Source organism: Perognathus longimembris, chromosome 12 (assembly GCF_023159225.1).
Source record: "Perognathus longimembris pacificus isolate PPM17 chromosome 12, ASM2315922v1, whole genome shotgun sequence".
Lineage (NCBI taxonomy): Eukaryota > Metazoa > Chordata > Mammalia > Rodentia > Heteromyidae > Perognathus > Perognathus longimembris.
This window is the reverse complement of record NC_063172.1, coordinates 23,910,314-23,934,226: the sequence shown is the minus strand read 5'-3', so window position 1 is coordinate 23,934,226 and position 23,913 is coordinate 23,910,314. Positions and strand designations below refer to the sequence as shown.

General features: G+C 36.0%; 1 protein-coding gene across 3 annotated transcripts in view; it reads right to left on the bottom strand.

The window, feature by feature from the left end:
• Positions 1-23,913, bottom strand: part of Angpt1 (angiopoietin 1) — a 210,593-nt gene that overhangs the window by 14,164 nt on the left and 172,516 nt on the right. For 2 of the 3 annotated variants that reach the window (XM_048359162.1, XM_048359163.1), the window contains exon 7: positions 17,341-17,507. In XM_048359162.1, coding sequence (XP_048215119.1) covers positions 17,341-17,507 — 167 coding nt within the window. Of the gene's footprint in view, positions 1-15,379; positions 16,301-17,340; positions 17,508-23,913 lie in introns of those variants that run through there. The other variant, XM_048359164.1, reaches the window with a different exon arrangement.

The window sequence follows — 23,913 nt, the reverse complement described above, 5'->3', positions numbered from 1 at the left end:
AACACCATTTCCTCTGGGGTAGCTTTCGGCTTACTACTGAAGACAGATTTTCCAAAGCATAGTGATTTTCTGCAGCGTCTTTGCAAGGTAATTCGCCAGAGGTGCTTAAGCAGATACAGAGTGGCTTCCATATGCTCAATACAGAGTATATATTTATATACTTTTATGTAAAGGATAATCTAAGCTTCATGATTTGTCTTTGTTTAACTCAGGAAATAAAAAGCAAATTATAAAAGTGAAAAGGAAAAAAAAAACTAAAGTGGGATTGCTAGTTACATAGAATTTCTACTTTAGATATATATGTATGTATGTATGTATGTATTATGTATTATGTATTTGAGCCACACAGGCTTGAACTCAGGCCTGGGCATTGTCTCTGAAACTTTGGTCTCAAGGCTAGCACCTTACCACTTAAGCCACAGCTTCATGTCTGGCCTCTTAGGGCAGTTAATTGGAAATAAGAATCTCATGGATTTGCTGCCAGGGCTGGTGTCAAACTGTGAGGTTCACATCTAAGCCCTCTGAACACTGCCACCCAAGTATTTTGAGCTTTTGAAAAAAATTTTAAAACCACTTCCATAATGTTTTAAGAATTGACTATATTAATTTATATGGTCACAACCAGTGAAGAAAGGTTCTCTGAAATCAGTATGTGAGAAAAGATATCTGAAGAAAAGTAGCTATCCATTAATGGTTGAATGGGTAAAGAAAATCGGGTATATATGCATGATGGAATGCTGTATAGCCTTTAAGTAGAAGAAATTTGTATCCTTTGCAACATGGTATAGAACTGGAAGACATGATATTAAGTAAAATATGTCATATACAGTACAACAAATAACATGATCTAACTTTTGTGTGATCTCTAAAAAGGTTACTCTCACAGAAAGAGCAGAGAGTTAGTTACTAGAGACTAGAGAGGGAAGAGGATGAGGAAAGAAATATGTTTCAGAAAAGGATGCAAACTTTTATTTAGATTGAAGAAAATAGTTCTAGTGGTTACTATAGAGCACTGAGATTTTAGTGAACTTCATAACATTATGACTGCAGTTAAAAACAAAACATTATATGTCTTAAATAGTTCTAAAGTAGATTTTTTGAAACAATTATTTATTTATTTTTTTTTTTTTGGCCAGTCCTGGGCCTTGGACTCAGGGCCTGAGCACTGTCCCTGGCTTCTTCCCGCTCAAGGCTAGCACTCTGCCACTTGAGCCACAGCGCCACTTCTGGCCGTTTTCTGTATATGTGGTGCTGGGGAATCGAACCTAGGGCCTCGTGTATCCGAGGCAGGCACTCTTGCCACTAGGCTATATCCCCAGCCCTTTTTGAAACAATTATTATAAAAATAATTTGAGGGAATATATATGTATTAATTAGCTTGAGCCTTTCTACAATGTATATGTTAATATAACACCGTATAATATGCATAAACATGCAAAATTATTGGTTGCCAATTAAAAGGGGAAATATACCAGAAAGAAAACAGAAAATGAAAATCAACCTAAATGTCATCATTGAATATAACTATTGATATTTACATATACTTAAGCTTTCAAACAAAATAAATAAACATTTCCCCCACAGCTCTATTTCTCTTTAGAGGTAACCAATTATACCAGTTTTGTATCCTTCACCATCATTTCTCTTCCTGTGTAAATGAAGATTGAAATAGAATTTTACTTATAAGGTGAGGTTTTTATGTAACTGTATGACCATTAATCCAAACCCTTTTGTATTCTCCTCCATCATCAATTGGAAGTTGCTATGTGAATACATTCTCAATTGTCACAAGTTTGGGAGTGCTTACAAGTCTCTAAATTTACATGCAGGTGTATATATTACATTTCAGTTGAAATCTATAGCATATTCTCCTTTGCCTTAAGAAAGTTTTGTCAGTACTACATGTCAGAGCATTTGAGTAAAGCTCTTTTCCTAGATCCATTTAATGAACAACTGGGAGTTCAGTCTTTCAGTTTTTGTGGTCTTTTTAACAAATAACAACATGAGTCTTACCAATAGTTTTTCATCTTTCCCTGCTTCCTAAAATCCATGCTCTATGCATCTAATCATTATTCTTCACCCTGGTTTAAATTCTTAATTCTCCAAATACTCAAAGTGCAAAATCGAGATTACTTAGCGTGTTTTTCAATGCCTTTGATGTCTTGACTTTGTCTCATATATACCTGCCTTCTCTCATATCACATCTCTGGTTATTACACACACACACACACACACACACACACACACACACACACACACTCATTGCTTTAGCCTTGTCTAAGCATGAATTCTCTCAAGAGAGCACACATCATTTCTCTGTGACTTTGCTTGGTTGAGCTGCCCTCTTTGCCTAGAAGGTTCTTTCCTGTCTTGTATAGCACATGAGAAGCTAAACTTCTACTCATTCTTTAAGAATCATTTCAAGTATCAAAGAGCAGTAAACAGATATCTTTATTATAAGGATAACTATTTCTGATATTTTTTCATTATCAGTCTACCATCATAAACTGAGCACCTTGAGACATAAAATGTCTTTTCTTTATCATTGAATCATTAAGCATCCAGAGCAGTGTGTGAAGTGGGAATTAGCCTCAATATTCATGAACAAAATGAGTGTGCTTAATAATTTTCAATAGGAGCAAGTATCAATAAAAACTGAGAGCTTAAAAATGTTTATAACTGGGCTGGGGATATAGCCTAGTGGCAAGAGTGCCTGCCTCGGATACACGAGGCCCTAGGTTCGATTCCCCAGCACCACATATACAGAAAACGGCCAGAAGCGGCGCTGTGGCTCAAGTGGCAGAGTGCTAGCCTTGAGCGGGAAGAAGCCAGGGACAGTGCTCAGGCCCGGAGTCCAAGGCCCAGGACTGGCCAAAAAAAAAAAAAAAAAAAAAAAAAATGTTTATAACTGAAAAATACCTGACCCATGTTTTAGGTGAAATAAGCTCGTATCTCATTTACCTAGGTATTCAATATGTCTAGTCAAGTACCCACTTCTTGCACCATCCAACTAAGAGGTAGTCCAGCAATCCTAAGGAAATGTCTTTGAATTGACCCTCATATAGAATCCACAAGGTTCTTTTTTTTATGTCAGTTCTGGGGCTTGAACTCAGGGCCTTGGAGCTGTCCCTGAACCACTCTTTGTGCTCAAGGCTAGTACTCTACCACTTGAGCCACAGTGGGTTAGTAAGAGATAAGAGTCTACCTGGGCTGGCTTCAAATCATGATCTTCAGAGTAGCTAGGATTACAGGCATGAGCCACCAGTGCCTGACTCACAAGGTTTTTTTTAACAGTGGCTCTGGATAATTTAAGTCCTTCTATATAATTAAAAACGCATGCCTTTCTCAGTACAGTGTGTAGTTCCAAGTCGACCTTCGCTTTGCAAGAGAAAAGTCAATATACAGAAGGCCAAAACTAGCTTTGCCTCTGACTATGGTGAAAGGCAACTTGATGTGTGAATCATTAGAGAGAACTCTTCTTCCAAAACAAGACTATATAAATCCTGCAAGTTTACTTCACTATTCAGTGTAGATATGTTAGGATATAAAAATAAAACATTTCACTAGTGCAAAAATATTTCACTTAGGCACAGAAATTAAAAAAATACTGGGGGTAGAGGCAACAACAAAAGCAAACAAATAATAAACAAGCATACTACAGAGGATGCAATTGAGTATAACAAAAAGGGCATCCAGAGATGAATCACAGTATTTACTCTCTTCAGTGTATTTTTATTCCTAATTAAGAAAAACACAGTTATGAGCCAAATGCCAGTGGCTCATGCCTGCCATTCTAGCCCCTCAAGAGGCTGAGTTCTGGAGAATCTCAGCTCAAAGCCTGGGTAGAAAAGTCTGTGCAATTTTATTTCTAATTAATCAACAAAATGCTGCACTGGAAGCATAATTGAAGTGGCAAATACTAGTCCTGAGCAAGAAAACCAAATAAGAGTGTGAGATCTCAAGTTTAAGTCCACATACTGGCAAAAACAAAAGAAAAAGATAAGTTTGGGTCAGTCACTATAAAGAATGTCAATATGTTGAGTTCTTCCAGTAGTCTCTTATGGAGAAATGAACCTGAACATTGAGTTTTTTAGTCTTTCTTGGTGAAAAATATAATTACTCCTTTCCTTCACTTTTAGGAACTTCAATAACTACAAAGACTAAGTCATCATATTCCTTAGTGAATGCAGGACAATTGTGCATTCCATTATGGAAAAATCACTTCACTATATCCTTATATATCATACAAGAGTTCCAATAACCTTCTTTTCTTTAAAATAGGCAGTTCAGACTCATGAACTCATTTCTTACTACTTTGTCTACTTAAAGGGTTACCATCTTCTTCTTCTTCAAATTTTTACATAACTACCATATTTGTGGGTGGTGAGGCAGTCTTTTTCATTATCCAGGGCAGTGTGAGTTACGTGTATGACAGATTAAAGTTCAGTCTTAGCTCTTTAAATAATAGACAGATTCTCAGATAGCTGGACTCTAAGGTTTTGGGTACTCACAAGCTGAATAGATTTCTATTTTGGCTGTGAGCTTTCTCTCTGCCACCATATGGAACTAGTTTGTCTTTCACAATTACTTGAAGAAAATACAAAATGACCCCCATGGTTCCCTTTCAGAGCACAGTAGCAATGACTCAATCTGACAGTTTCCTGACATGGTTATGACTCCTGGTCACTTCTCCAGGCTGGCCTGTTCATAAAGCAGCCTCCCTGTCCCATCCCACCCTACAGGAAGGGCAGGGCCACATCAGCAAATAGGGCCTTTGAAGCATTTCTGTTTTCACAGAGTTTAAGTGTCACAAGTGGTATCTCTTGCCGAAAAAGAAGTATATACTTCTCTTCTCAGTATACAGAGGGAGAAAACAGTGTTTCACTTGCGGTATACTTCTGGGAAGTAAAAAGCACTTGCTTGGCACCATGAAGATATCACTGGGAGATCTGCAAGTGATTCTTACAGAACGCAAAAGGAGTAAGGCAAACATTTAGCAGATGCTAAACTTTTAAAAGACATTTGGTGAAGATTAGGTTGGAAGTTGTCAAGGGGTATTGGAGTATTGGAGGGATGGTCAGGAGAATTCCAACAAAGAGTTGTGAAAAATCTCAATATAAGCAGGTTGTGATGTTATCTAATATTGAGAAAAGATAAGAAAAAGAAGAAAGTCTAGTACTCGATAAATGTGTTTGGAGCATCATAAGGAAAGCAGAGGATATACTTTTGAGATAGTCACAATCTAAGATAGTATATTAAAACTAGAAGCCTTGGGATGAAAGGTTGTATGTAAATTCATTTTATCATAAGGGGATACTTGATTTCCATATTAGAGTTTGCTAATAGAGTAAATTTCTTTTAAATAATGTTTCAACAATGACATATTGAAGTTGATATTTCATTCTCTTATGCATGATTATTCAAATGTAGCCTGTGCTTAAAAGTAATGAGTTTCCCCCTCATTTTCACAAGTTCAAAATCCACCATCCTTCAAGGACAAGTAGTGTTATAAAGGAAATCTTGTATCTCCTTGCATCTTTAAACTACTATAGAATAGTTAAAGTGATCTTTTGTGGCACATCTCAATTTGACTAGTATAATAGTGTTTCTTTATGTTCTTTATCTTCCTCACCAGAACTATGAATTCCTAACAAGCACTACTCAGCTACCTTTGTAAACTCCATGTATATATATATATATATATATATGTCTATATATTACAAATCTTTGTATATATTAAACAAAGATTAATAAGTATTTATCAAGTTATTGTGAACTAAAATTCAAATATTCTAGAATTAAAATTTTAGTTATATCAAAAGATGGCTTATATGTAGTAACATCTTAATTCTGATAAACCATTTATCTTTAGAATTCAAGACCCCCAAGGGCCTTTTTATTATTATTTTTTAATCTGAAATTTTCCAATGTTAATTACCTACTGATCTGTTCAGATCTTATTGGGGCACTTCTATAATGAGTATGGAATTAGTTTGTGCCTGCCAACAGACAAAGGATTAAAGATATACCTCATGAAATTATCTACGAAAATGATACTGGAAATCAAATAATCCATCAAGTTTTGTAGTGGCCACCTATTGGATAAATCCCTGTGGAATCCAGGGATTTGTTTGTTGCAGTTTCTTTCAGAAGAAAAGAAAATTTGGTTTCCAATGTTGACACCTACATCCACCGTCTCTGTTGAGATAGTATCTTAATTTTGTGCTGTTTGCAGCTCTCTTTAACATGTTGGAAGAATAGTGTATTACTCAATTGTCCATAAGGTAAAAGAATACTTTATTTCTAAAAGCCTATCAATGCATATGTGATATGAGAAAAGAAAAGGAAAATAAATGTAGCAATCTAGAATGAGTCCAAGAGAGTGATATGACAATCAACAATCAGAAGTAAAATTAATAAGGAGAAGCAAAATACAAACAAAAAAATCATAGATACCTAAATAATGAATTAAGATCAAACAGATAGAGGTGGCTTGGGAGAAAATAACAATGAAGGAAAGAACTTACTGCTAATAAAGTCATTAACTAAAATCCTTACTGTTTACCTTCCCTTCCTGGATATCAGAAAATAAATACATAAAACATTAGTAAGACATTGTCCTGTGTGCCGATATCTTGAAAGAGAGCCCTGTTTAACCTGTCATGTACAAATGTCATTTTTTGTCTTTATCATCTATTGTTTTTACTGGTAGATTTATAGACACATTCTAAGTACTACAAATGAGGGAAACCATGCAACCTATGTTTCTTTGGGTTTGGTTTACTTTATTTAATATAATTTTTTCCAATCTTTGAATTTCCTTAAGAATGATGTAATATCATACTTTCTGATGGAAGCATAGAATTCCATTGTGTATATATACCACATTTTCTTGATCCATTTGTCCACTGAGGGGCATCTGGGTTGTTCCATAAACATTTACACAGTGAGACCCAGGGAGGATATTATAAGGAGATGATCGCAAAGGCCCAATAGCTATGTGCATATGATCATATAAAATGATATTTATCAAAATGAACTCCAAGAAAGGGAAACAAGATTTTTTTTGTTTGTTATTCTTCTTTGTGTTTTGGGGCAGTGATTTGTTTTTCTCCCTTGTTGCTGTTTTTATTTCTGTACCTTTTTGTCTTGCATGTAAGTTTATAAAAATAAATAAATATATAAATATATAAATAAAATGAGAGCTAAGCATAACATAGTTTAGAGTTTGAAGGTGTTCACAGCATATCTCTTTTCCTTGATTTTCAATTGTCTCAGTTAAAATGTATCTGGCAGTAACATTGTCTTTCTTTATATCATTGTAGAGATGACATAAAGCAGTAGTCAGAAAAACCCTTAAAGATTACTTCATGTAAATACTTGAATGTTAATTTTACAAAGTCAAATAAAACTTCAAACTTCTCTCACTAATAATTATAAGACACACAGTAGCTCAGTAAACATGAATTGTATGAGTGGTTATATATAAACTAAACAAATATGACCTTGATAAGAATATATGTGGAAGAATAATGATGAAAATAATGAGATGGATTCACAATTAATTAAGACAGACAAGTAGACCGGAGAAATTTAAGATCTAAGGAACCAATTTTCTCAAACCCGTAAGACTGTGTGTTGTTTGAAAATTCTTTATATAAAGCAAGCAGAATTCAAAGTTCAAGGAACAAGAAACAAAAGAGTTGCTTTACTGATTGACCACTTTGTCTAAGGTAAATATTATTTTCAAACCAGAAGAATAACAATTATTTAACTCAAATGTTTATCCCTTAATAAATCAAAATTCCAATCCTTCAAGAACAATAACTTTTTCTTTTTGTACAGTATAGTGCTTTACTGGTGCTTTACATTCAGCTCAATGTCTGGTTTCTTTTTCTTTAGTTATAAGTGATATAAGAAAACATACTCTAAAAATACCATCTATGTCAATCTATCCTTTAATTCTGATGTCTACTTCCTGAAAACTTTGTCAAATTAAGTCTTCCTTAATTGATATCCAAGGAATTGGATCATTGAGAAATTACCAGAATAGATGCATGTTAACCTAACTGTTATGGCATGAATAAGGAAATGACCTCATTTCTTTTGTAAGCCTTAGATGATCAGATGCTGTTTATCTGTGAATGTGTATAGATGTACAAGCATGGAAAAAAACAACACATTTTGTGACAACCACAGCCCTGGGGATCAGTACTGTCACACTGTCATTAAGAAAGAGGAATTCTCAGAGTTACAGGAAACTTCAACCCAAGCAACAAGTAAATCTCAAGTTCATGTATGCTCTGATTATTTTAAATATTAACTCTCAGTCTCCATGAAAACACTGTTCAGATTCTTCATCTATTTAAGTTTACATGACAAACATTTTCACTATCTCTTCACTTACAAATTTTAAAAAGGGTTCATTAACGAATAATAATGTGCCATGCTCCTAACACTAGTAATAATATTACAAGTTATTCTTTATCCAAAGCTCAGCAAAATCCTGTTTCTTTGTGGCAGATTGATCAATTCTTCCCCCAAAGACAGCAATGAACCCAAATATTGACATCTGTGGTTGCTTGTGCATAGTTTCCAAGAGTATGCCTTGTTTTGTATGTTTATTTATAGATATCTTCCTGAGATCTGAAACAATAAAACTATTTCCTAAAGTTCAGAAATACACTATGGTGATGATGAATTTTTAGTTCAAAATAAAATAATTCTTCCAGGATTCTTCTTCTTTTCTAAGAATACATCATAAAATTAAGTGCTAAAATGAATGGTGTGACACTAAAACCTCTGTAAAACAAAGCACACCAAACAAACAAACAAACAAACAAACAAACACCTGTACCTTAAGCCTACCTCAATCCCCTTGTGCTCTCCTGTGACGGAGAGTCAGCTCTGAGGAGTGGCTCACTGATTTAGTGACTGAGAGTCTGCTCTGAGGAGTGGCTCACTAGTTGGACCCTTCTAGTGTCTAAAATTCCAGGGCAAACTCAGAGACTTTTTACCAACATTAAGAGTTTTGTAAAATTTGAGATTCATGTTTTTTGTAGTATAAACAAGCTCAAAGGAAGTAGCCTTTGTTCGCAATTTTATTTCTGCTTAAAAAGCAGCAAGAAACTTCTTTTGCAGCTTCCCCCAGGGGAAAAAGGGGCCAGAGGAGTAAGGACAATGCTAAAAACCATGGAGAAGGTATTGTTGGAGATTTCTTGTAAAGAGAAAATACTCTCTCTTGTACAATAGGTTGTTACAATAGGTTCTGCAAACTTGACTCCATTGTGCATTCTGTGGACCAAAGTCATCAGTAGGTTTCTCTTCACAATTAGTATGAATCTGAACTCTCCTAACCACAGATTATGACTCTTACCTGTAGCATAATTAGCTTCAAGTAGGAGATACTTGCTGCTCTTGAAATATGGCAGGCTTTTTCACCTCTGTTTTGTCCACATTGTTCATTCTTCCCTTCCCTCCACCCAGTATCTTTCATCTTTGTCTCATGAACATGGCGTCCTTTCGCCTATCAGCAGTGATTTCCTCTCTGAAGTCTTCCCTATCCTCATCCATCCCCTACAGTGTGCCCCATCCATCCTCATCCCAACAGACTTGATCACTTTTCATGAGCATCCAACAATAGCTTAACTCCAAGTGTTCTTTATCAGGGGCTATGAGTGTGGAGTTGAATCATCATAAATGTGAGCAGCATTTTGTGCTTTTCATTATTCCAGTGCCATCTTTTTATATACATGCAAATATCTATATGTATATATAGACACACTTATACATACTATATACATATACACATAAAGGGATGCGCATATACACACATATGTATATATATATAAAACATTTAATATACATATGTTAAACAACTGTCCCACTTGACTTTATGAACACTCAAGTCTAGAAAACACTGATATGATGTCCAGAAAATAAGAGCAAGCCAGATGCTGGGGGCTCATATGTCTAATTCAAACTATTCAGGAGGCTGAGGTCTGAGGACTGCAGCTCAAAGCCTACAGAGGTAAGAAATTCCCTAAGACTCATGTCCAATTCAACACCAGAAAATACAGAAATGGACCTGTGTTTCAAGTGGTAGAGAACTAGCTTTGAGAAAATAAAAGCTCAGGGACAGAATCCAGGCCTTTAGTTTAAGCTCTAAGACAAGCACAATAAAAGCTATAATAACAATATGATAAATGTTTGGTGGCAGGCTGCTTAGCAAAATGAATGGATGCAGGCTTCAATTTCAAATGAACTAGAATATCTTTTAGGAGAGTAATTTTCTAAAGGCTGTGTAGTAAAAGTATAGCCAAATCCAGTTAAGAGAGAAACAAAGAAGGTATGTTGTATTTCTATCATCGTAATATTGCATTTCCATTTGTTTGTTCGGTATTACTTGATATAGAAATTCTTTCTTTTTTTTTTTCTTACAGGCAAGATTAAAAGATAAAGGGAGAGAGAAAAGCCTGAGTTGAATAGAGCTATAAATGACAATCTAATAAATAAAACTCATGGAACCTCATTTAAAAAACCTTACACACACACACACACACACACACGTGCGCACGCGCAAACACACAGTGACATATGCTGTCATTGTATGCCATAGGCCTCAGAGTGCAGAAATTTTGATTTGATGGTCTATGAGTTTGAGGCGTTCTAGATCACTAGTTTCAGAATAGTAGTCTTTTGTATTTGTTGCATTCACACACAAAAAAAATCTGTCCTGCTGTGTCTTTCATGTATTTATTGGAAAGTACTTCTTCTCCAGACATACACCAACCATGTGAAGAGGTCTCTGACCTCCTAAAGCTGATAGTGCCGTAACAGGAAAGAACCAATTATAAACCAGTGTGATAAGACCTGTTACAAAGATACACAAGAACTTAATAGTATCTCATTGAAGAAGAATTATACAGGTTGAGCTGAGACTTAAAGATTAGAGAAAAAGAAATTAGGCGGAGATGAAGTTTTTGAAGGATGGGGCAGGTGGTGTTTCCACCACCATGTCCTGAACATTGTTATTAATTGTATGTATGGAAATCAATTGTGGGAGAATCAAGAGAGAAGGCCCCACAGGGGCCACCACTAGTTGTAAGTCTTCTCCATGATGGCTGCCTTTCTCTTAGCATAAGGAAAGGGCATTGCCTCTTTCAGTCTGTACTTAATTCCTAACTTCTGGGTCCTCACACCCCTGCAGTTCCCTCTTCTACCCCTAACGCTGAATTATCTACCAATGAATTAAAATTTATTCACTTTTATAACAACTAAGGCCACTCTTTGTGAAACTTCCCAATCTTTCAGGACTTCCTCTCCAGTTATATTTATTAGTGTTCCTGGGATTGTAGTTGCTTGCGTGACCCCTTTCCCCATCACATATGTTCATGTTCCCATGCAAATATTCAGACACACAACATCACAAGGGAACCTAGGACAGTGGATAATGGGACATTCCCTAGAAGCAGTATCAGCTCATTTTAGCAACATTTACCTAGCTGCAAGCTTTTAGAATGACAATTATCTGAGACTTAGTGCTACTGTTTCTGGAAAAGAACCCTTGCCTGTTTACACTGACTTTGAAAATTATAGTACTCTAGAGACTGATATTAGTCTGTACTAAAGTCAAGAGATTTTCCTAACATTTGGAGAGCATGAAGCTGAGAGATTTGAGAATTCTTGATTGAAATCAGCTTGGGCAAGGAAGTCCATGAAACGCTTATCTCCAAATAACCACCCAAAAAAAACCCACCAGAAGTGGAACTGTGGATCAAGTGGTAGAGTGCTTTGTCTTGAGAAAACAAGTTGAGGAACAATGCTCTGAGTTCAAGGCCTAGCACCGGCCCGTACATACCCAAAACCATAATAGAATTAACTCTCTACGTAAAATTAACACACCTACTAAATTAGAACAACACAGACAGACACAGTGGCACATGAGTGTAATCACAGCACTTGAGAGACTGAATCTGATCAAGTTTGAGGCCACTCTGGGCTATATAGTGAGACCCTATCTAAAAAAAATGATAAGGGTGAGAGGAAGGATTGTTTATACAAATGTTATGTTCTCAAGCCAACATAGCCAAAGAGTGAGACTGTATTTGAAAAGCTAAGGAAACAACAACAAAAATAAGGGGCAGTGGGGGTGTGGCATAAGCCAACAAGCAAGCAGTAAATTGAACAGGTAGTGGCTAAATAAAGAAATAAATTAATTCAATTTAATTCAAATAAGAAACATAATCAGAAATGCATTGAATGAGCCTAGTTTGTATTTTGACTCCACATAGGTCTATAAGTAACTAGCAAATAGAAAAGGGGATTTCTCTGAGCCAAGGAGATTTTTCTGGGGCAATGAGGCCAGAATTCAATGTAGAATATATCATTAGAATTTTCAATGCAACAGTATATTTATTGAGTGAAAAACATTGGAAAGAAATCTAAATTTCACTAACATTACATGTATGTGTCGAATACAGGTATGTTTGTGTACTCTTTAGGATTAGAAGACATTGTTCTTTCTTAAAGGCAAGAAAGTAAAGCATGAAAGTAACAGGTGATTTGTCCAAGATATAGCTGTGTTGTTCCATAGTCAAGCTGATTAATCTGGAAAATCTGGCCCCAGAATTCCCTTCCTTATGCAGTCTCAAAATTAGAGTTGCTCCATAAGAGGGTTTTATGTGACTGAAAGTAAAGTTGTGGCCCCTTGGGTAGACATCATTAGATATGGTGATGTTCAGAGGCAGAGGTACCTAGAGGTTTTCATGCTGTTCTTCCTCCCAGTTAGCTTTAAGCTTGGCTTCTGGAAGCTGACAATGGCTCCACAGTTGACCACACAACATAGGTAACACACCACAGCGAGGCATCAGCTTTCTATAGGCTTCCCCTTTTATGGGCCGTTTTGCAAGAGTTTAGTTCTCAGATTTCTATGCAAGCCCTAGTTTATCCACCATGCCAGATTTTAACCATTTAGTTGAATCTAAATGATTCTAGACACTTGTCCCTGATACAAATTCTATAATATACCAACCCATTACCTTTCTTGAATACTGAATCATTTCTTCTCCCTCCTCCCTAGAATACTGCTGCTACACTACTTGCAGTCGAGGTTCTCTGTCTAGGTACTGCCTGTGGCTGAGGAAAGTCACATCACCCAATGGCATTGTTCAAATCAATGGGAGAGCAAACAAGGTCAAGCCTCATTGTCTGCTGGAAAAAATAAAGACAGTGATAGTGTGCAAGAGACATTGGAGAGCATGGAGAAACATCAGAAAACATGAAAATTAGAAACAAGAAGATTCTCTAATAGTCTAGGTGTTAGATGATGAGGATGTGGGTAAAGCTACCTCTCTGGGGGCGGCAAGTAATGATTTCACAGTGATTGTGTGTTACTTCACATGATGGTTATCACAACACTCTTACATTATTATTTATCCATATTCTCTTGGGTTCTGTAGATTTTGTTTGTTTTCTATCTGAGAAAATCATTTAAGTTTCCTTAGAGGATAAAAAGAAAGTTAGCGTATTATATTTTCACATTTGAATTCTCATCTATCCATTCATAACACTTACTTTTAATCAGTATAAATCAAGAGCATGGGAAAGTGGTTTCTTCTTTATTGTAGAATTAAACCCATACATTATGAGTAGAGCTAAGTAAGTTTTCAAAATATTTTTAGGTAGAAATTTTTTATGAAAATACTCAAAACTCTTCTGGACTTAATTCAAAACATGGAAAATGTAGCAATATGTAAAGAATCTTAATATAAATTCTAAATTTGTAATTTTAGTTAAACTAGTAGAATTTGAACAAATCGATGGGTTGAAACTTCTTTCCTGATCTTTCTGCTGTGTCTAGTGGAACATACCCTAAAACATCAATATAAGGGCTGCTTAAAATTAAAAATAATTATTTCATATAAAATGCATTACAAATCTTACTGCTAATAGTTTGCATAGTTTATCACAAAAGGGTGTTCTAGTACATTCAGGTCAGTCATAGGAGCGCACACCTATAGTCACAGCTACCCAGGAGATGGAGAACAGCTGCCTGAGGATATCCTGGGGAAAAAGCATTAGATTTGATCTGAAGAAAAATAAGCAATAAAAGAAAGGAAAAGGTAGGAAGAACTAGGGACCTGCAGTTCAAGTGGTAGGGTGCTTGAGCATCTAGTGTTGAGTTCAAACACCAAGTTGTAAAAAATGAAAAGGAAAGACCAGAAGAGGGAAGGAAAGGAAGTGAAAGAGTAAGGGAAGAGGAGAGGGTTGGGAAAGGAGAAAAAGAGGGAAGGAAATGGCAGAAGGGAAAGAAAAAAATGAAAGGAAGGGAAAGGAAAGGAAGAACAAAGAGGAGGGAAGAAAGAAAAAGTAGAAAAAGGAAAGGAAGACCAAAGAAGAGAAGAAAAGAATTAAAAATGAAAGGAAGAAAAGGAGAGGAGAGGGAGGCGACAGGCAGAGAGGGGAGGGGAGGGGAGGAGAATGGAAGGGAGGAGAGGAGAGGAGAGACTAAAACCCACAGAGAAGCACATTCAGGGTAGAATGGACAAGCTGAAGCTTGAGGCTTTGAAGCACATTCAGGGTAGAATGGACAAGCTGAAGCTTGAGGCTTCAGCTGACATCACCGGCCTTGGACCAGTGGTGATACAGGTGGGGAGACCAGCCTCGGAAGTCTAGCTTCTCCTCTAAGCTTCTGTTACAATTTATTGGAGTGAATTACACTGTTGTGTGGTGTGTTTAATCGTCTATGAGCCCCAGGCAATCTAATTTCACAATTTCCCTAGTTTCTAGAAGTAAATTGTGTATTTAACTACGTAATAAACTGCTGATTGCAGATCTATCTTCTCTTCGGTTCTGGTAGAAAAGAAAGCCAAAGTCAACCACACTATGACAGCAGCACAGAAGTAGAAGCCCCACTGACAAAATTCATTTTCTCTTTTTGAGTGAAAATAGTGTATATTTCCAGAACGCACTTTGTTTCCCATGAAATCAGAGATACAGATATAAATTAGAGCTTTGCAATTCTGATCTTTAGCTTTATAATTCAGATTCTTAATGTACACAAACCTCTCAAGAAAGATAAATGAGGATTTGAGATTTCCCTTTATCGTAGCTAGAAAGACAGTTTGACCATCGATTCATATAGCATGAGTGAGAGTAGGAAATCATAGACATGGTCAGATTGAGAAAAGCCAACCAAGCAACTGAGGGCTCTCAAAAAGGAGGTTGGTGCTTCTTTCTCATGTTGAGGCCACAGGCACATTCCCTGTCTATACCCTAAATCCACAATGAATGCCAGTTATCCTCCTAAATCTGCTGAAACCCATGATCTCCCAACATTTCCCAGTTACACACACGTGTCCAACTACCTACTACAGACACACATACACACCACCACCACTTATAAAGAACACAGAGCGATCCTGAAAGGAACCAAAGCAAATTCTTCAGGAGCCTAGAAAAAGAGTAATCTCTTGCTAGTCCTATTGTCAAGCTGCCTGACATTAGTCAAGTTTCATAGAGTTTCAGGTTTCAGGTTTAAACATTTACATAACAGTACCCCTGATGTTTTACAGTGTGTGTGTGTGTGTGTGTGTGTGTGTGTGTGTGTGTGTGTGTATGTGTGTTATAAAACTCTCAAAATATTGACTTCCTTGGAAACATTTCTTCTTACACTCCATTGCATTTTATAAATGTCTCTGGTTCCTTGAGTTGCTGTCAAGTACACCCTCACTGTTCCCAGGAGAATGTCAACTCCTTAGATCTATTTCTCATCAGTTGTGGTGCCATACTTACTACTTGTTAAGAAAATGATTATTATGTCTCCAAGGGTCTAACTCTATATACAGTCTATTAAAATGAAATGAATCATGCCATGGAAAAGATGCAGATTTCAATTCCTAAGGAATGTTATGGCTGGAAAAGAAACAATCACACTGTGAGGAGATATCCACCCTGGATGGAACAAAGCACATGGCATTGGTTGGTTGTTACCACTGCAGTTACTTTAAAAGCAATGCCATCGTTTAACACATACAACCGGGTTTCTAAGTCAGACGCAATCACCAAATACTTAAAGTTAAAATTACTGAGTATAGAATTGAGGCATGTACAGTTAATGACTTCTGATATGCTAACTATTCCATTAATGGTAGTGATAAAAATTTGAATAAAATATCCTTCCTCTGCCCAAGGAATGCCAGTCAGGCTTTTATGAGCTTATAACAAAGCTTGACAGTGAGTTCTGTAATACTGGACAGCTTGTCACGGATTGCCAAACGGCCAGTGCCCAGCAGATTTCTTGGAACATAGACGTAACACAGTAAGTATTTATGGAATAAATTTATGATATTAGTGCTTCCATTGTAATTTTTAAAAATTTCCTATGGTATAAGCTGCTCATTTAAAAATTAATGATATTTAGAAATTGATTTTTTTTTTTTTGGCCAATGCTGGGGTTTGAACTCAGAGCCTGGGCACTGTCCCTGAGCTTCTTTTGCTCAAAGCTGGCACTCTATCACTTGAACTACAGCACCATTCCCAGCTCTTTGTTGTTGTTTATGTGGTGCTGAGGAATCTAACCCAGAGCTTCATGCGTGCTAGGCAAGCACTCTACTGCTAAGCCACCTTCCCAGCCCCAAAATTAGTAATATTTAAAACTAAGTGTCTTACTCTGTTTTATATCTCATATTTTAGGTAGACATATAGATACATTTTTTTAATCAAACTAGCATTGAAACTTAGATCCTTATACTTGAAGACACTCTATTACATACCTTGTACTATGCATATTCATACTTTGAGTTGGATTTATTTTTGCCCTTTACACTGTTGACACAATGAAAGGAAACCTTCTTAAATATGTCTTATATCCCTTCTTTTATGCAAATCTTTCAAATGCATAAGGCATAATCCTTCTTTCCTTCAGGATAATTTGAAAAATAAATGTAAGAAAGGTAAATAAAGAAGTAGAAAATCCTTGGGTAAAAAGGAAAGATTATTATTTTAGACCACCATGTTTGTGTCATTTCTGATAGCAGTGACACATATGAGCCTTTTACACCTTCATAGCAGTAAGAACACACCAACAACAATAATATTATCCTTGATTTAATTCTAGAACTTGAGTCAGCATCAAAGGTAGTCTATGAAAAATGATATGTAAAGCCTTCAAGAAATTTTTACAGGTTCTCTGTATTTCTTTGTCATAGGCCTACACAAACAACCCAGTTTTCACCTTGAAAACCTATTTTAATCATTCATTTTTTTCACACACTCCCACTCAAACTGCTCAGTGGCTGCATTAAAGACAGTCGAGTCCTGCTCTGATATGTGACTTACCTATAGTTTTGCTTTTCATTTCCTATGTGGAATCTGTCATATTGTGAGTAGGCTCTGTTTCCCTCCCAGTCCATTAACTCGATCCTTAGGGTGTACTGCCTCTGACTGGTGATGGCAAAAATAAACTCATTTCCCAGCCAATATTCACCAGACGGATTTCCAAAACCCTGGGAAAGAAGACAGAAATGCATTTGTAATCCAGAGAGAATTTTTTTTTATGTTCAGCATCGGTTTTCTAAATAACAATAAAAGTAATCAATTATAAAGAAAGATAGTCCTTTCAGACATATACATATATGTTCAGTTGCTGATTTATTCCGTTACTCTTTTGCTGTGTGACCCACCAACGAAGTTTATGTATCATTCTTTCTGTAGTAAAACAAGGTAATCAGGCCTACATGCATAGAATAGGTTTGGAAATGAGAGAACACTTCTCCATTTTGTTTGCTTTTGAGAATGTTTCTAAGATGCTAGTTAATATTTTGAGCATAACTTAAACAGTTTCCAATGACTACTAGGACGTATGCCATAAAACAAGTTATTTAATAGCAGTGCTTTTTGTTTTTGATTCAGAAATCCAATTATGCCCTATATTTTATAGAATGTTAGACTTGTTAATAGTCTCATCTTTTTTTTTTTCCTCCCAGTCTTGGGGCTTGAACTCTGGGGTGCTGACCCAGAGATTCTTTTGCTCAAGGCTAGCACTCTTCCACTTGAATTACAATGCAACTTCTAGCTTTATCTGATTAGTTTATTGGAGATAAGAGTTTCATAGACTTTCTTGCTCGGACTTGCTTCAAACCTCCATCTCTGAGGATCTCAGCCTTGTGAATGGTTAAGATTACAGGCGTGAGCCACTGGCTTAGTCTCATCTTTTAATATTAATAACCAAACCTATAAATCCATGACTGAAATGACTTATATTGCTTCACTGGCATAGGTTTCTATTTGGAGAAGACTGTGGATAGCAGAGTTAAGTAGTATGCACTTGAATCTCAATTTACCTCTATTATGATTATTATGATTTTCTTGAGTCTTTTTTTTTAATTCAAAAGTTTCTTTATAGGAAGAAACAAACATGGCCACCAGAAGTGAGCTACCTCTTCATGTTGGAGATGTCAGTGACAGGGACACATACAAATCTAAGAAATATCTTGTATCTTACATCTTTGGTATTCACTTTAGAAGGCATTTCTTGCTAATACCTGAAGATCAGTTTACTTCTTGTGTATATGCTTGTCTTACTTATCCACATATGAGGGCCTTGAAAATAAAAACTATGGTTTGTTTATGAATAAAACCCTAATGGATGGCTATCACACACTGCACACTGTTAAGTATTTATTGAAGTTGAAGGAAAAGGGAAGGTAGGAAGACAAGAGGGACGAAAAGAAGGCAGGAAGGAAACAAGGACAGAGGGAAGAATGCATTTTGCATTCACCTTGAGGGAAGTAACCTTACAATACATCTCTTCTTATAGATTATGTGGCTGAATTCAATTACCCACTGTAACTCTGGTTGAAAAAGAAACACCTGGCTCCACCTTTAATCAAGTATCTGAGGAAAGTATTTATGTACAAGAGAGTCCCTGATTTACCTGGTGCACATTTATATTAGAAGACTCATTCCAATTATTATGAGACAAAATCTGATGTTTCACAAATAAATGGATTCTAGCTAAAGTGGTATTATTTTCATTATTTTAAGAGGACTTCATTGCATCCTAAAATTGAATTCATGTGGATAAGGACTTACATATTTAATAGAGAGCATTTACCTCTGTACAAATGGAAAAGATAAGTTTAACATTTCTATACCAATATGCCTATTAATTTCTGTACAATGAAAAGTGGCATCTCCTAACAAAATCTACATTTGAAATATTCATTTCAATCTACATTTAAAAGTACAATGGAAGTACTAAATGAATAAAAGCATTCTTTATTTTCTCACTGCAGATGAAACTTGAAAACAAATGCTTCTTTCCAAACTTAATGTATATAAATTTTTCAGAACTATCCCATAATAGTTTTCTCCATTGTATCTGTTTTAACTAACCTAATAAATGAACCAGAATTCTTCATTTCTTTTTTAAAATGAACTGAAGTGCTCAGTACACTAAGATTGCTTTTAATACACTATGACTTGTTGCCTCTGAAATGCAATTACTTCCCAAAGACCAGCAGCAATAGGTGTCAAATGTACTTTGGTCAGTTCTGCTATTATGATAACAATTTTTATTGTATATTACCCAAGTATGTTATGAATTAGTGAGGAAAGGATTTCCTTTTTTTTTAAAAAAAAAATAAGTACCCTAACTTAAATGTTTTGTCTCTAATTTTTAAACAATTAGATGTTGTTAAGACAAGAAAGAATAAGAAATTTCTAGACATTTAACATGGAGTAATTTTCAAGTCTCTTTCAGTATTTTTTATTTTAAGGGACTTAAAATTAGAGGTTTAACATGTTCTATTACAGGAAAGCTTAGAAGAGAACTTCTGACCCAGAGTTCCAGACTGTGGCTCTGTATTCAACAACACAACAATCAAACCTATAAATGAATATAAGGATTTATATTCAAATTTAAAATAAAATATATTAATATGCATATATATACACACACACTTTCAAAGTGACGTCCTCAATTTAACTTAGTTTCTTGATTAATAGAACACGTTTGATCTAGTGTAAACTGTACATCTGCTACCCTGAAGACCATCTCCCTCTGGCATAGAGAAAAATAGAGGACCGGCTGAAGTTAGCATTCCAGTAGCTTCTTGGGTCTGTTTCTAATGCTTTAGTCATTGTTTGCAAAAAGGCAACACTAAGAGGAAACAACAGAGCTTTTGGTTGTTGTTAATGGTAAGAATTTTATGTTTCCTTTTCTTTCTTTATATTTTTGCCAGTCCTGGGGCTTGAACTTAGGGCCTGGGCACTGTCCCTGAGCTCTTGTGCTCAAGGCTAGCACTCTACCTCGAGCTACAGAGCCACTTTCAGCTTTTTCTGTTTGTTTGGTACTGAGGAATGGAACCCGGGGCTTCATGCATGCTGGGCAAGCACTCTACCACTAAGGAACATTCTCATTTTACATTTTCTTGTGGCAGTTTATACACTAATTTCTAAGGAGAACAAATCTTATCTCAAATGCATAAGCAACATCCAAAGTCACAGGGAGCTGAAAGTTCAAGAGTTTACATGGCCTTCATTGCAACAGCCCTTGAGAAGAAACCGAGGACCCCTGGGATTTCCCCTGCAGTCTTTCTCAGCTCAGACATGGCTACTCTCTCCCCTTTATCCACCGCTAAGTCCCTTTCCTTCTAGCCATTGGAAAAGAGACCCAGCAATTATACTGAGTAAAGGGTCCAGAATGATGAAATGTTAAGTTTTAGGTCACATATTTCCATGTTGTTGGCAGCATGGTGTGGATAGAACTCCCGGGCTTCCCCAGAGAGAAGGGCAATGAACTGGGGTCTGCTTCAAATGTGGATAAATACACAGCCATTCCTACAAAAGCCTCCATCTTTAGCACACTGAACTGTTGCCCGTCCCCCCCTCCCCCCCAAGAGTGGAGAAAATAACACTTACTAAACAGTTTGCTATTTTTGTTCTTTCAGGAAAACGTAACAGAAAATGTACTGACTTTTCTGAAAAATTAATTAAAAGTTTACTGAAAGAAGGAAGAGAAAATCTGCCCTAGGAAACAAATTTTAATATTATATACCTTCTCAAAAAACAACAATCAAAACAAAATCCCATATAAACAATTGTTGTATGACAATGAATCAATATGGCTAGGAGAGAGCCATGGGAGGGAAGAAATCTTCTAATAGTCAAGTACAGTGAAGCAGGAACAATTATTTCATCATAAAAATGAAAAAAGGTTTTATTTTAATAGAAGGGAAATGGAGATATAGTCTCACATTAGTAAGCTGTCTATTGGATAATTAACCAGGCATACTCAAAGATCTGACATGTAGAAACAAAGTCTTGGTTGGATTAAATAATCTTGTCTCCTATCTCTGCTCAAATTTGAAGTCTTCTCGTGTCACATATTTACTGTGGAACTTTCTACTTTACTCTGAGCCTCAGTTTCCTTATCTGAAAAGCATGAATTAGAAACAAAAATCATATCCATGCATAATGTTGTGAGAATGCAATATGCCCAAAGCAGTTAACAAAGTGCTGGGGGTGAAAAGCAATGAACTAAAATCTATTTGTTGTTATAGCTAGAAGATATAACACAATACACCATGTTTCATGTTCTGTTGCCTTTTTTGCATGAGGCTGTGAGATATCTGAGGTTATGCAGGACCCTTTCTATATTGTACAAGCTAGAGAACAAAATATTACAGGTTATTGCCTCTGCTCAACATGAATAAGAGAATGTTGAAATAATTACTTAAACGCAACATTTATTTTTTTTAAATTATCTTTTAGTAGTTCTACAAAGAGGTTTCAATTCAACGTATCAGTTTATGAGTTCAATGATTAGTGATTATCACCTCTTTCATAATTATATACTGGGAACTAATGTGTTATTATGACAAGTGGACTGTTAGTTTATACAAATGGTGGTGGTGGTGGTGGTGGTGGTGGTGGTAGTGTGTGTGTGCTGTTACTGTGGCTTGAACTCAAGGCTTGGAAGCGGTCCATTAGCTTTATGTCCTCAAGGTTACTGCTCTACCACTAGAGCCATAACTCCACTTTGGGATCTTTGGTGATTAGCGCTAAGAATTCCATGGACTTTCTGCTTATTCTGCCTTTAAACCTTGATCCTTATATCTTTGTTTTTGGAGTAGTGATGGATATAGGCATGAGCCACAGGCACTCAACTGTCATTTTAGTTTAAGAAATTATCTAGGAAAAATGAAAAACAATTATTTATAAAAATGAGCTACCAGTGGTACAAATAAAAGCAGAGATCATCTCCTCATCCTTACCAATGGTTCTTAATGCTTGTACACCTGTCTCCTTTAACTCTAATTTTTTTAATTCCTTTCTCTTTACATTTCATACACTTTAGAATCTATAAAAAGTAATTTTAATGTGTTCTACTTATGCCAATAAAATTATTTGTTCTGATAATTTCTTTCAGCTTGAAGTGTGTATCAGAAAGTTCTGTGGAGATATTTTTTAAATGGATATGGCAATTTCACAAAAGAGATGTGGACTCACTCTGTGTGAAATGAGAGATGAGTATATTTAAGAGGAATTACAAATCAGTATGCTATAAACCAAAGAGGGAGAATAATATAAAAAGGAGGGGGATAAATGTTCCTGGTACAATTCCAAAGAATATATTAATCAGATGAAGTGAGCAAGCATAAAACCACTGCTTCAGCAGGTATTTTTAGCACAAAGATTCTGTAACATTCATAAATAAAAGGGAAAATGTTCATGAGCATGCTAATATTAAGAGAACAACCATGACTGACTGATGAAAATTTTAAAAAAGAAATAAAATTTCTATTTCATGAATAAAAATCCAAGGATATATAATTTCATGTAAAGTACTTTGTTCAATTATGTCTGTAATAATCACATGAAAAACTGATACCATAATTCAGATCCAATGCCAATCAGTACTATTTCTCCTCTGAATGTTTAATAAGAGTAAAGAAAAAGAAATGCTGGAATGTAATTGAAAATAATGCCAACTGAAAGAGAGGGAGAAAAAAGAAAAAGAAAGAAAGAAAGAGAGAGAGAGAAAAAGGAAGGAAGGAAGGGAGGGAGGGAGGGAGGGAGAGAGGGAGGGAGGAAGGAAGGAAAAGAAAGAAAGAGGTGGGGAGGGAGGGAGGGAGGAAGGAAAGAAGGAAGGAAGAAAGGAAGGACGGAAGGTAGAGAAGAAGGGACTAATGGAGCAAGGGAGGATGAGAAGATATAAAGAGAGACTAAGGAAAAGACCAACACTCAGTTAGTTTTTGCTAAAAGCTGCAGAAATGTTCAATGTTAGTTTGTGCTTTTTCCAAGTTAATAAAGTGATTATCTCTGACACTTTGTTTTGTCTGATAATCCTCACAGGAAGTGTTGACTTTCTATAGAAAAATTAAACTAAAACCAGACATAGCCCCTGTGTCCTATGGGTTTCATCTTTCGTAAGACTAAGCTTTGAATTTCTAAAGGTGTTTGAATGGACAATTCAAGTCAGAGTTGTAAGTATCCTTTAAACTGTTGAGACATCCAGCCCATGAATGACCTGAAGAATTATTTATTTCAAAAACTATTCATTATTTTCTGTATTATTATCTTTTAAATGTGATCATGTTAAAAATGCATTAAAAAATCAGGAAGCTAGAATCTGAGGATTGTTGTTCAAAGCCAACCTGGACAGTAAAGTCCATGAGACTCTTATCTCCAATATACTATAGAGAAAAGGCTGGGGCTGGGAATATGAGGCAAGAGGGCTTGCCTCATAAACATGAAGCCCTAGGGTTGATTCCTCAGCACCACATATGTAGAAAATCGCTAGAAGTGGCACTGTGGCTCAAGTGGCAGAGTGCTAGCCTTAGCAAAAAGGAAGCCAGGGTCACTGCTCAGGCCCTGAGTTCAAGGCACAGGACTAGCAAAACGAAA